The 13339-nt window shown below is 38.0% G+C and overlaps 1 protein-coding gene across 1 annotated transcript in view; it reads left to right on the plus strand.

Moving 5' to 3' along the window:
• LOC107149731 (cytochrome P450 2C55) overlaps positions 1-2123 on the plus strand; it is a 30090-nt gene extending 27967 nt beyond the window's left edge. Inside the window, exon 9 of the mRNA XM_015494549.2 lies at positions 1600-2123. Within this exon, the coding sequence (XP_015350035.1) occupies positions 1600-1781 (182 nt within the window). The 3' untranslated portion in view covers positions 1782-2123. The remainder of the gene's footprint in view (positions 1-1599) is intronic.
• The last annotated feature ends 11216 nt before the right edge of the window (positions 2124-13339 follow it).

Below are 13339 nucleotides of genomic sequence, written 5' to 3' on the forward strand. Positions count from 1 at the left end.
TTAGAAGTGAAACTCATTAAAACTTTCCTTACTTGCCATGAGAAAGGTATCTCAGTCCACACCTTAAGTATCTCCTCTGTGGTGTCCCTCACTCCCAAACATTTGCCAATATCCTAGAGAATATAATGGGCTTTTAAGAGTCTCACTCCTGAGTTAGGAAGCAGACAAACAAACAGATCATTGTCTAGTAGGACTAGCACCTGTGAGAGAGGTAAGCTCAGGTTTCTGGGGAGGCAGAGGGTGAAGTTGCTTGCACTCTGCGTTTTCATACCCTGGCACATCCTAACAAGGTAAAGTAGAGTTGAGCTAGCTTGTAGGAGGTAGGGAGCAAGGAAAGAAGAGAAGGCAGGGCACTTTACAGAGGTAATGGAGTATAGGAAAGGATGTTTCCTATAGATCTGGGGAGTCAGAACATATCACATATTAGATATGAGCAAAACCTTGGGAATGTGGAAGAAGAGTCTGCAGTGATTGAAGAGAACCTTTCTCTTCCTCTACTCATGATCATGCATTTGGGATATTCAGTCTCACTGATAAATTGTGTGTGTTGGAACTCTAGATAAGGAGTCACCTTCATTTTTTTTGTTATGAATTTAGATGGACCCAGAACTGTCCATATTGAAATGTCAAGGATGAAGCCCTTCTTTTAAGTCTGAGTGACTCATATTTTAGCAGGGTAGAGAATAACAGAAAATGGAATTTGAGGTGATCCACGCTGCTGTGGAAGCCTGACTGTATTGTGGAAATTTAGAGGGTGAGCATCTACTGCCTGAGGAGATCACAAGCATTGTAAAGAGGAAATTACAGGGACATGGGTCCTAATGAAAGCATAAAAGCAGTGCTTCTTAGCCAAATGGGACACCATAAGGGGAAGCTTGAAACTTCATGGTGTGGGAGGATGAAGAGGGTTCTTGCCGGGAGCTGAGAGGAGAGAATGTGAGGAATGGAAGGATGAGGCTGAACATCAGAGAGGGAAAAGAATGTGAGGACCAGGTCAGGCTATCCCTTCCTTGTCTCAGGACAGACAAGGAACCTTTGGAACCTCTAAAATGAGGGAGTGAGAGGTGAAGATGGGTGATCATGAAATTATGCTAGGGAACAAGGGTCTGTGGCTGAGAATTGTGCCAGAGGTACAAAGGGAACATTCCTCTTGTCCTCCTCCCTTTAGTCAGCTGGGTGGGAAGTGTATGTTTTCAGAAAAAGATTTATGTAAACTTGAAATGTCAAAAGTGCAGTTATATTGTGAGAATGGTTATTAGAGCTGTGATTGTGGTAATATGTACTATTTGGAGAATGAAGAGTGCCTGATAAAATGAGATGTAGAGTGAATAGCGAATGTCTTCACTTTTCTGTGCATCTGTCTTGCCAACCTTCATTCCAAGTGTCCTGTGTCTGATCCAGGCATGTAAGTAATCATTCATCGAATAGTTATGGCATACTTCTTTTTTTTTTTTAAGATCCAGGATGGAACCCAGTGGTGCTTACCCACTGAACCACATCCCCAGCCCATTTTAAATTTTGAGACAGGGTTGCATACTTTTTATAGCATTGCCATACCTAATGTTTAAGGAGGGGAAACTCTGTGTTTGTCATCTTTAGGAAAACGTATGTGTGTGGGAGAAGGCCTGGCCCGCATGGAGCTGTTTTTGTTCCTGACCACCATTTTACAGAATTTTAAGCTGAAACCTGTGATTGACCCCAAGGACATCGACACCACCCCCATTGCCAATGCGTTTGGCCGTGTGCCACCTTTGTACCAGCTCTGCTTCATTCCTGTCTGAAGAAGGGCTACTGGCTGCTGCTGTGCCACACCTGCCACTTCTCCTCCTTGGAGGCATCATTCCCCTTCTCTCAGGGATACCTTCTCTCAGCTCTCCCTCACATCTCCATCCCCTCCTGATCCAGGGAACATGCAGCCTTCATTAAGGAGAGTTTCCTAGGTCACTGCATAAATATATCTGCTATTTCCTGTACTCTGTAACTCTTGTATCAACCACAACAGATGCTAATATTCAGTTACTAATATGCTATCATGGTAAAACAGCACAATAACTAGTCTATGACAATTCAGAGCCATGAATTCTCTGCATGTTTTGAATAAAAAGTACTGTCGTTGATGGGTCCATTCTCAGAAATTTGTTGTTGTGCAAAATGCAGAAAGAAAAAAAGTTGGAAAAAACCACAGTGAGATACCACCTTGCAAACATTAGGATGGCTGTTACAAGAGGGAGGGAAGGAGAGAGAATGAGAACAAGGAAACAGGAGTGTTGGTGAGAATATATAGAGATTGTAAGGCCTGCGCATATGTGGAGAATGAAAAATGATGCAGCCACTGTGAAACAGACTACAGTGAGTGGTTCCTAAACAAATTAAAATTGAATGATCATGTAACCTAATAATTGCATTTCTAGGTACATCCCCATGAGAAAGAATAGCAGTGTATCAAAACTATTGTACCCCCGTGTTCAAAATAGCATTATTCACCATACGCCAAGTGTGGAAGCATTCCTGGTGTTCACTGATGAAGGAGTGCTAAGCAAAATGTGTTTTTTTGCATACAATAGATATTTTCCATACCTTGAATAGAAAGGAAATGCGATACATCCCATGACGTGGATGAAACTTAAGGACATTATGCAACATTAGATAAGCCAGTCACAAAAGTATAAATACTGTATTATTTTACTAATATGAGCTATCTAGAATGGGAAAATTCATAGAATATTAAGTGTCTATGGGTTATTATGTGGGTGGTCATCAAGGACAAAAGAAGGCTAAAAACAGCAGTTTATTATTTCTTTATACAAACTTAGTTTTGCAAATTGAAAAATTGTATGCTAAAGTCTTAAAGTGATAATTTTTTTATTATGCATACTTTACCACAATTCAAAAATCCTACTCCTATTCCAAAAAATTACTAATTACATAATCTAATGGTATAGTTTGAGTCTGGAACATCCCTCATAAGGTTCATGTGCTCCTAAGTATGTGGTTTTATTGGGAGGTGGTAGGAACCTTTAAGAAGTGAAGCCAAGTGGGAGGTCTTAGGTCACTGGGAGTGTGCACTAGAAGGGGATTGAGGGAACCCATGTGAACTTTCTCTTTCCTGCCTTGGGCAGGAGATGAATGATTTTACTCTGTCAAGCCTCACCAACATGATGTACTCCCATACCACAGTGCTGAAAGCAATGAAACTAACTGTTCATGGAATGAAATCTCTGAAACTATGAATCAAACTAAACCTTCTCTCTTTATAAGTTTGTTTTCTTAGGTCAGAAATTTTGTCACAGTAACAGAAAGATGACTAACACATTTAGACTGTAAAGTAGTATGAAAATATTTTAATGATGTTTATTTAATAAAACTGTCCTGAAAGTTATAATATAATCAAGATGCAAGAGAATACTTCTCCTCCAGTCCCACAGCTCCAATCCCAGTAAATGTCATTGGGAGCAGGGTGGGCAAATATTTTATCCTGATTTCAAGCCTCTGGCTCAGTGCTTCTACAAGTCCTTTTACAATGAAGAGTGAGGAGTCCAGAGGGACCACAAGTAGAGGTAAGGTTCCTTAAAAAGTCCTTTATCCTCAGGATCTGACTTGGGTTGCATCAATTGGTTCTAAGATAGTAGGAATGCAGATTCAAATTAAAGACCAACCCTTTTGTCCCCTAGGCAATAGATTGGGGAATTAATTTGAGGGGCATATTGGCAGTCAAAGGGAGGTCTCAAGAGAGGGATGAGGTGCCCTTGTATCTTAGGAGGAGTGTCCTATACCCAGAAATCAGGAACAGATGCTCCCTGAATCTGCTGGTTCATTGGGATCATCAAATGTCCAAGGACTCATATAGGGAAGCTCTTGCTTAATCATAGTTGGGTGATTTTTTTTGTCTTGTGTCTGACACATGCTGTCCGCAGTTTCTTTCTGCATCTCAATCTCTCAACCAATAATCATGAGGTTTTAGTTTAGGAACAAAATCTGCCTCGGAGAAGAGAAAATGTTTCTTATGAGCAAGTCTTCTAGAATTTGACTCCTTTTATGTAGATCCCTAACTCTTCATTTTTTTTAAGCTCATGGGGTCATTTCTCTTTAAACTTTTAACCTCTTGCTGTGAGCCATAATTTTCCTTGACTGGTTAGTAACCAATGTCTATTTCTTCTCCGAATAAAATCCCACCATTTTGTTTTCTCTCTGCATAGGATATTTACTGTATTCTTAAGCATGTATTCCCTAACTCTGCTCCCTAAGAAGCTCTAGGTCTTGTGACATCTTCACAGCAATAAATATACCCAGTACAATCATTGACTCCAATTTCAAATTTTTGAATAAAAGGATCCAGTAGTGTTTGGAAAGTGGCTGATTGAAAAGTTGAAGCAGGGGAAATGTAAGATGAACTTAGAATATGTTATAGTGTCAAAAAACAAAACAAAACAAAACAAAAACAAAGAAAATAGGAAAGTGACCAAGAATTGGTTGTGTCATGGAAAGAGAGGCAAAATCTAGTCACATATATTACATTTGAACCATGAAATATATAATGGCATGAATTGATTATAATCTACTGGAACCATTAAATCTATGTTTCTTTGTTGTTATAAATAAAGAAAGGAACAAGTTGAAAATTTGGTGACAGACTGTTATAAAATTTCAAAGAATCTACCCATTAAATTCTTCTAAATTACATAATTAATAAGAATAACTTTAGAGTGGAGAAGACTGCAAGAAACTCTCTGTTCTTAATAATTAAATGAACATCATTTGTAATAAAACTAATCAAAATTGTCACCATGGAGGGAAAGAAAAAGTGTCATCCTGTGAAGCTTTGTGCCAGAGATGCATAAGCTGAATTGAATGATTAGGCAACATCAGACAAGCTCAAACGAAGGGGCATTTTATAAACCTTGGGTCTATGCTCTTAGATTATTAAGGTCATGGGAGTCAAGGAAAGACTGAAGAATTGTTCTAGACTGAAGTTGACTGTACACAATTGTGCCATGTGATTCTGGATTCTGAAATGAACTTTCAGTGGACATAAAGAATATACTTGTGATTTATTGAGAATAAGGCATAGGGGGTCTCAGTTCATCAGTATTAATTTTATGATTCTTATGGCTTGATTATAATTATATAAGAAAATTGTCTTGTTTTTATGAAACACATACTAAAAGTATTTCAGATCTTTGGAAGTAAGTAAACAATTTACTTTCAAATGTTTCAAAGTAAAACAATTCTGTGCATACAGAAAATTTTCCATACACTTGTGGTTAAAAAAGGAAGCCAATTGTGGATATTTATAAATAAAAAAGAGTTGATATTGCCAAAGGGCACTTGAAAAAGTGCTCAGCATCATTAGGCTTTGTGGAAATACAAATTAAACTTCATGAAGATATAATTATTGTCATCTACCAGCGTGATTAAAATAAAAAAAAAACTCACAAAATGTTGATCAGTAGGTGAAGCAACTGGCACTGTTAGAAAAAAATTTTAAGTAGATTCAAACATATTTACATTTCATAGGCATAATTTATTGAAAGGAAACATGTATCTAGTTAGCATTTTCTCATAGATGTATACTGAACAGAAATGCAATCCCTTGCAAAAAGACATGAATAGGAGTGTGTGTGTGTATACATATATGTATATGTATACACACACACACACATATATATATATATATATTTCCATAGTGGTTGTACTAATTTACAATCTGTTGGGCTATTACAAATAGCATATTCTAATAGCATATATTATTTGTAATAGCCCAACAGATTGTGAATTAGTACAACAACTATGGAAATCCCTATAGAGGTTCCTCAAAAGGCTAGGCATGGAATCACCATATGACCCACCTATACTATTCCTTAGTATTTATCTTGAAGAATAAAGGTCATCATACTATAGTGATATATGCATACCCATATTTATAGCAGCACAATCCATAATAGTCAAACTATGGAACGAGCCTAGGTGTCCATCAGAATGGATGAATGGAAAAAGAAAATGGAATTTTATTCAGTCATAAAGTACACTGGAATTATGTCATTTGAGGAAAAATGGATGGAACTAGAGACCATTATGTGAAGCAGAATGAGTCAAACTCAGAAGGTTAAGGGGTGTATGTTTTCTCTCATATGTGGAAGCAAGGGAGGAAAAGGAAAGAAAGATGGGTGCAGATTCCACAGAAACCCAGACAGTATGATATTGGTGTAAGAGTAGACAAATTCATGTACAGAATAGAGGGCTGAATATGTATTATATAACTATATTCAACCGAGTTTTGACAAAAAAAACAAAGGCAAATCAATGAAGAAAGGACAGGTTTTTTTCAACAAGAGTAGCTGGAACAACTGGATATTCACATGCATAAGGGTAAATCTACATGAAGACCTTACACCCATCAGGAAGGATGAGTCAACATAGATAGTAGATCTATACATAAGGTACAAAACTATAAACTCTGAGATTCCATATAGAATGGCTAAAACCAAACCACTGATGAGGACATGGTTTAATGGGGACTGTTAATCACTGTTGGTGTGTTTTAGTTAACTTTTATGTCACTGTGACCAAAACACCTGACAAGAACAAATTAGAAGAGGGAAAGTTTATTTGGGGCTCATAGTTTCAGAGGTCTTAGTCCATAGAGGGCCAGCTCCATTACTTTGAACCCAGGCTGAGGCAGCACATGATGGGAGAAGAGTCCAGTGGAGGAAAGCTGCTCAGCTCATGAAGGAGTCAGGAAGCAGACAGTGAGGGGAGAGAGAAGGAGCCTCAGGGAAGATGCATGCTACCAGAGCACATCACCAGTGACCCTCCTCCTCCAGCCAGGCTCCACCTACCTACAGTTATTACCCAGTCAGTCCATTCAAACCTGGATGGACTAATTAGGTTCTACCTGTCAGTGTCTAATCATTCCACCTCTGAATATCCCTGCATTAACTGGAGATTTTGTGGGACACCTCCTAACCAAACCATGACATGGTGGGAGGATATAACAGTGATGAGACTTTGAAAGACATTTTAGTAGTCACATCGACCATGTGATCCAGCACTTGTGCTCCCTGGTAATTATCCAAATGAATTGAAGACTTAGGTTCTCACAACAATCTGCAAATGTGTATATATAGCATTTTGATTCATCACTGATAAAAACCAGAAGTCAGCAAGAAGTCTTTCAATAGATTAATGTACAAAGAAATGTTGGTAAATCTACAATACAATCTTATTTGGTGTTAAAGTGAAATGAATTATGAAAGCATGAAAAAACCATGAAGGATTCTTTGCATATTAATAAGTGAAAGAATTAAAAAAATGGCTGCACATTGTAGGATTCCCAATATGTAACATTTTGGAAAATGCAACATTATGGTAAGACTGAAATGACCATTTGTTGCCAAGAGCTTGTAGGCTAGGAAAAGATGAATAGGCAGAGCACAGAGGATTTTTAGGACAGCGAATGTAGTGCATGACAGTACACTAGTGGTTACATGTTAGTGTACATTAGTCAAAGCATACAGAATGTGCAAGACAAAGAGTCAACCCTATGTAGTCTATGATCTGTGAGTGTCCACGTTGGTTTGACTCTATCTAATGAATCACCCTCCTGAAGCTTGCTGATTATGGGAGGAGCTGTGGGTGGATGTGGGCAGGGTGTTTGTAGGAACTTTACAATTAGGTTTGCTGTTAAGAAAAACTTCTTTAGAAGTTAAATTTTGTTAATTAAAAAGAATGACAATTATGACAAAGCTGAGGTTTTTATACTGTGAATCTTGAGGGCTTCCTGCTGATACCCTCCTGAGTATTTGGACTGGGATGAGAATTCTGTACAACGGGAAGTAGGAAATCACTGACTGGGGAGCTGCAAAAACAGGATTCTAAGAGAAGGTTTTGCACTGCTGCATTGGTGAAACTTCATCTCACTTGGTCACTGATTGTTCCTCATTCCTTAAAAGTAATGTTCACATATGGGCTAGAACTGCTCCTCAGTGGATGAATGGATTAAAAAAATGTGGCATTTATACACAATGGAATTTTACTCAGCAATAAAAGAGAATAAAATCATGGCATTTGCAGGTAAATGGATGGTGTTGGAGAAGATAATGCTAAGTGAAGTTAGCCAATCCCCAAAAAACAAATGCTGAATGTTTTCTCTGATATAAGGAGGCTGACTCATAGTGGGGTAGGGAGGGGGAGCATGGGAGGAATAGATGAACTCTATATAGGGCAGAGGGGTGGGTGGGGAAGGGAGGGGGCAGGGGATTAGCAAGGATGGTAGAATGTGATGGACATCATTATCCAAAGTACATGTATGAAGACACAAATTGGTGTCAACACACTTTATATACAACCAGCGATATGAAAAATTGTGCTGAATATGTGTAATAAGAATTGTAATGCATTCCGGTGTCATTTATTTTTTATCAATAAAAACGAAAAAAACATAAAGTTCACATACTTGATTTCAGAGAACTCTTGTATCTTTAAATTATTTTTTGTATTCTTTCATCTATCAAAGGAAAGGGCCAGGCAGTATTCTCAGGTCATCAGGAGGAAGAAGGATGACCTGGGACACACATCTCTTAGGAATAAAGTGATTTCTGTGGCAAAAGCAATTGAGGTGATTTTACCCAAAATAAGTCAATCAGATTCTTTTTAGAGTTCAGAGCTCTGCGGGTCAAGCAACAGACTACTACTTGTTTTGCCTTGCAGGTAGTCATGCCCTGCCATGACTTGGGATCATGCCATGTTCTGCAGGTTATAAAACCGAACTGTTTTGATCCCTATTTAGTCAATTGTTTGTATAATTATTAACAAAATTCATGTTTATTTTGTGATTATGATGAATCATGAAATACTGAACCTTGTTGCACAATCAGGAAATGTTGGTGAACACAGTAGAAGTGAATGCCTTTTTTTCCTTTTGCTCTTTGATTAACATATTGGTGGTCCATCTTAATGGGTTTCATTGATATTTCCATGCACACATTCAGGGTGTGTTGATTAAATGCAGTTTGTTCTTATCAACCATTCTCCCATTCATTTGGCAGCCTCTATTAATTATGATTCTACTATCAGGTCAATTTTATTTAGCTTCCACACATGAGAAAACATGCAGTCCTTATCTTTCTGTGTCCAGTTATTTCACTGAATAAAATGTCTTCCCTCGTTCCATCTATTGTGCAGCAAAGGACACTATTTCATTCTGTTTTATGGCTGGATAATATTAGAATGTGTATTTATGTAGGCCCTCTATTCACCTCACAGATTATTTCTTTTGCTGAGAAGAAACTTTTTAGTTTGAGTCCATCCCATTTATTGATTCTTGATTTTAATTCTTCTGCCAAAGGAATCTTATTAAGGAAATTGGGGCCTAATCCCACCTGATGGAGATTAGGGCCTACTTTTCCTTCTATTAGATTCAGGGTCTCTGGTTTAATTCCTAGGTCCTTGATCCATTTTGAGTTGAGTTTTGTGCATGGTGAGAGATAGGGGTTTAATTTCATTTTGTTGCATATGGATTTCCAGTTTTCCCAGCACCATTTGTTGAAGAGGCTATCTTTTCTTTAATGAATGTTTTTGGTGACTTTGTCTAATATAAGATAATTATAATTTTGTGGGTTAGTCTCTTGTGTCCTCTATTCTGTACCAGTGGTCTACCAGTCTGTTTTGGTTCTAATATTATGCTGTTTTTGTTACTATTGCTCTATAGTATAGTTTAAGGTCTGATATAGTGATGCCACCTGCTTCACTCTTCCTGATAAGGATTGCTTTAGCTATTCTAGATCTCTTATTTTTCCAGATGAATTTCATGATTGCCTTTTCTATTTCTATGAGGAATGTCATTGGGATTTTGATTGGAATTGCATTAAATCTGTATAGTGCTTTTGGTGGTATGGTAGTTTTGATAATATTAATTCTGACTATCCAAGAGCAAGATAGATCTTTCCATCTTCTAAGATCTTCATTGATTTCTTTCTTTAGGGTTCTGTAATTTTCATTATATAGATCTTTTACCTCTCTCATTGATTCCCAAGTATTTCATTTTTTTGACAGTATTGTAAATGAGGTAGTTTTCCTTATTACCCTTTCTGAGGATTTGTCATTGATATACAGAAATGCATTTGATTTATGGGTGTTAATATTATAACCTGATACTTTGCTGAATTCATTTACTAGTTCTAAAAGTTTTCTGGTGGAACTTTTTGGGTCTTCTAGGTGTAGAATCATCTCATCAGAAAATAGTGCCAATTTGAGTTCTTCTTTTCCTATGTGTATCCCTTTAATTTCTTTCATCTGTCTAATTACTCTGGTCAGTGCTTCAAGAACTATGTTAAATCGAAGTGGTGAAAGAGGGCATCCCTGTCTTGTTCCAGTGTTTAGAGGGAATGCTTTCAATTTTTTCTCCAAAATCTTTACTCCTCAAGATAGAACACTAGTATCTAGAGTATATAAAGAACTCAAAAAACTAAGCACCAAAAAACCCAAATAACCCAATCAATAAAAGGGCCAAGGACCTGAACAGACACTTCTCAGAAGATGATGTACAACCAATCAGCAAATATATGAAAAAATGTTCATCATCGCTAGCAATTAGAGAAATGCAAATCAAAACTACTCTAAGATTTCATTTCACTCCAGTCAGAATGGCAAATATTATGAATACAAACATCAATAAATGTTGGCGAGGATGTGGGGGAAAAAGGTACACTCATAGACTGCTGGTGGGACTGCAAATTGGTGCAGCCAATATGGAAAGCAGTATGGAGATTTCTTGGAAAATTGGGAATGGAACCACCAGTTGACTCAGATATCCCTCTCCTTGCTCTATCCCCAAAGGGTAACTACAGGGACACAGCCACATCAATGTTTATAGCAGCACAATTCGCAATAGCTGAACTGTGGAACCAACCTAGATGCCCTTCAGTAGATGAATGGATAAAAAAACTGTGGCATATATACATAATGGATTATTACTCAGCAATAAAAGAGACTAAAATCATAGCATTTGCAGGTAAATGGATGGAGTTGGAGAAAATAATGCTAAGTGATGTTAGCCAATCCCCCAAAAAACAAATGCTGAATGTTTTCTCTGATATATGGAGACAGATTCATAGTGGGGTAGGGAGAGGAGGTGTGGGAGTAATAGTTGAACTCTAGATAGGGCATAGTGGTAGGAGGGGAAAGGAGGGGGTTTGGGGTTACAAATGATGGTGGAATGTCATGGACATTATTATCCAAAGTACATATATAAAGACATGAATTGGTGTGAATATACTTTGTATACAACCAGAATATGAAAAATTATGCTCTATATATTTAATAAGAATTGTAATGCATTCAGCTGTCATATAAAAATAAAAAATTAATAAAAAAGAATGTGTATCCATGCCACATTTTCCTTATCTATTCATCTGTCAGTGGGCATCTAAAATGATTTCTTTCTAGTTATTGCAGATAGTCCCATAATAAACATGGGCATGTGATAAACATCTCTTCATATGCTGATTTCATTTCCTTTGATATTTACTCAAAGGTGAAATTTTACAGCAGTACATTTTACAGCAGTAGATCAATTATTTTTTTGGTTTGTGTTTTGAGAAACCTCTATGCTGTTCTCTATAATGACCTTACTAATTTTAATTCCTACCACCAGTGTATAAGAAGTGAATTTCTCCCTCTGGGGAAGGGTGCAAGATGCAGGGATGGTAGTTCCTAGGCTCAGGTCTACCACGAGCAGTCTCTGTGTCCTTGTCCTATCCTGGACACTGCATCTCCAACTGTATGTTTTCAAAACATACAAGTCATGGAATATACTGAATTCCTCAAAGTCATAGATTCCCAATTGGCCTGAGTGTGTCAATTTAGCATTACGAGTAATTTTCTTGCACAAAATTAGCTTAAGTATTTCTCAATCATAGCAGTACATGAAAATATTTGTTCTATCTTTTTTCTACTAGCTGATAATTGGACAGCAACCTAGTACATTTAAATCATAACTCCAGGGTGCTTACTAGAAAAGAAGAAATATCAATATTTTCTGTTTTATCTGTTATTGGAAGAAAGCCTCCTCGAGAGAGATGAAAGTCCACTCAGCTTACTGTTTGTTTAGGTGTCAAAGAGTTACATATTGGATTAGCAGGAGACCATAAAAGTTTGGATAGCAAGGTCACAGTTATCTCAGTAGGAAGAGAAGACTCCAATGGATCCAGTGGTGGCCCTGGTCCTTGGTGTCTCCTGTCTGCTTCTCCTCTCACTGTGGAGACACAGATCAGGGAGGGGGAAGCTCCCTCCTGGGCCCACTCCTCTCCCAATTATTGGAAATATCCTGCAGATAGATGTTAAGGACATCAGCAAATCCTTAATGCATGTAAGTATGCTTTGTGCTCCTTCAGTGGCTTGTGAAGGCAAGTCAATTGACCCCTGGTTATAAAGATAGTATACTTCTGGAGGCACACAATTTTAGCAGATGATTGTAAAAGAAAATACTCCCTGTAAACCTTGATGTCATGTGCCACATTAATGCCGTGTTTTATTCAGAATTGTCCTGAATATAGAATTTCTCTGCAAACTCAACAACTTATGCCTGAAAGCAAAGAAATAGCATAAGGATTTCTGCAATAGCATGAGATTGGATACAGCAAAAGGAATGAAAATAACACAATGAATCAGTGTCCAATTGATGATATCAGAATATTTTGGTTGCTGCAGAAATTCTTTGCCTGGGGTTGGAAATGAAGAAGGATGAAAGAAATTGTTCTTCCAGTGGATGTTCATGTCATGGTTCTGCCTCTGCAGTGCCTACTTTGTTTTGGTAATAGCTGAGGACTCCAAACATGGCTAGGCATTAGGATCAAGTGTGGTGATTGAAAAACACCACTTTCTAGTATTCACCTTAGGTATGTCAGCATCTCTTTGGAAAAAGCTTTGCAGGTGATTCAGAGCAGTCTGCTGGGTATAGCTTTGAAAGTGGGCACTGTGGTGTGATCAAGTGCTCGAGCATCAAATGTTGATTCAGTGACGTTCCAATTTTGTTCTCTTATCTTAGCTGTGGAACCCTGGAAATGAATTTGGAATTCTCTGATCTCATTTTCTTTGTTAATGAAACATGGCAAATAAGACTGCTGAATGCAGGGGGAAGGAAGATGGCGGCGAGGGGAGTGCATTGCCCCCGTGTGCTGCTTCACTGTGTGGGAGTATGACAAGTCAGGACGGCTAAAGGATATCTTGTTAGGAATTTCCAGCAATAGTGGGGTGCTCCGGAACCTGGAGGAAGGATTTCCATCGCACGAGGATCGGCTACGGGGACTCAAACGCGAGAGGTTTGTCGCACGGAGGGTAACTG

The sequence above is a fragment of the Marmota marmota genome, unplaced genomic scaffold (genome assembly GCF_001458135.2).
Source record: "Marmota marmota marmota unplaced genomic scaffold, marMar, whole genome shotgun sequence".
In the NCBI taxonomy this organism is placed as follows: domain Eukaryota; kingdom Metazoa; phylum Chordata; class Mammalia; order Rodentia; family Sciuridae; genus Marmota; species Marmota marmota.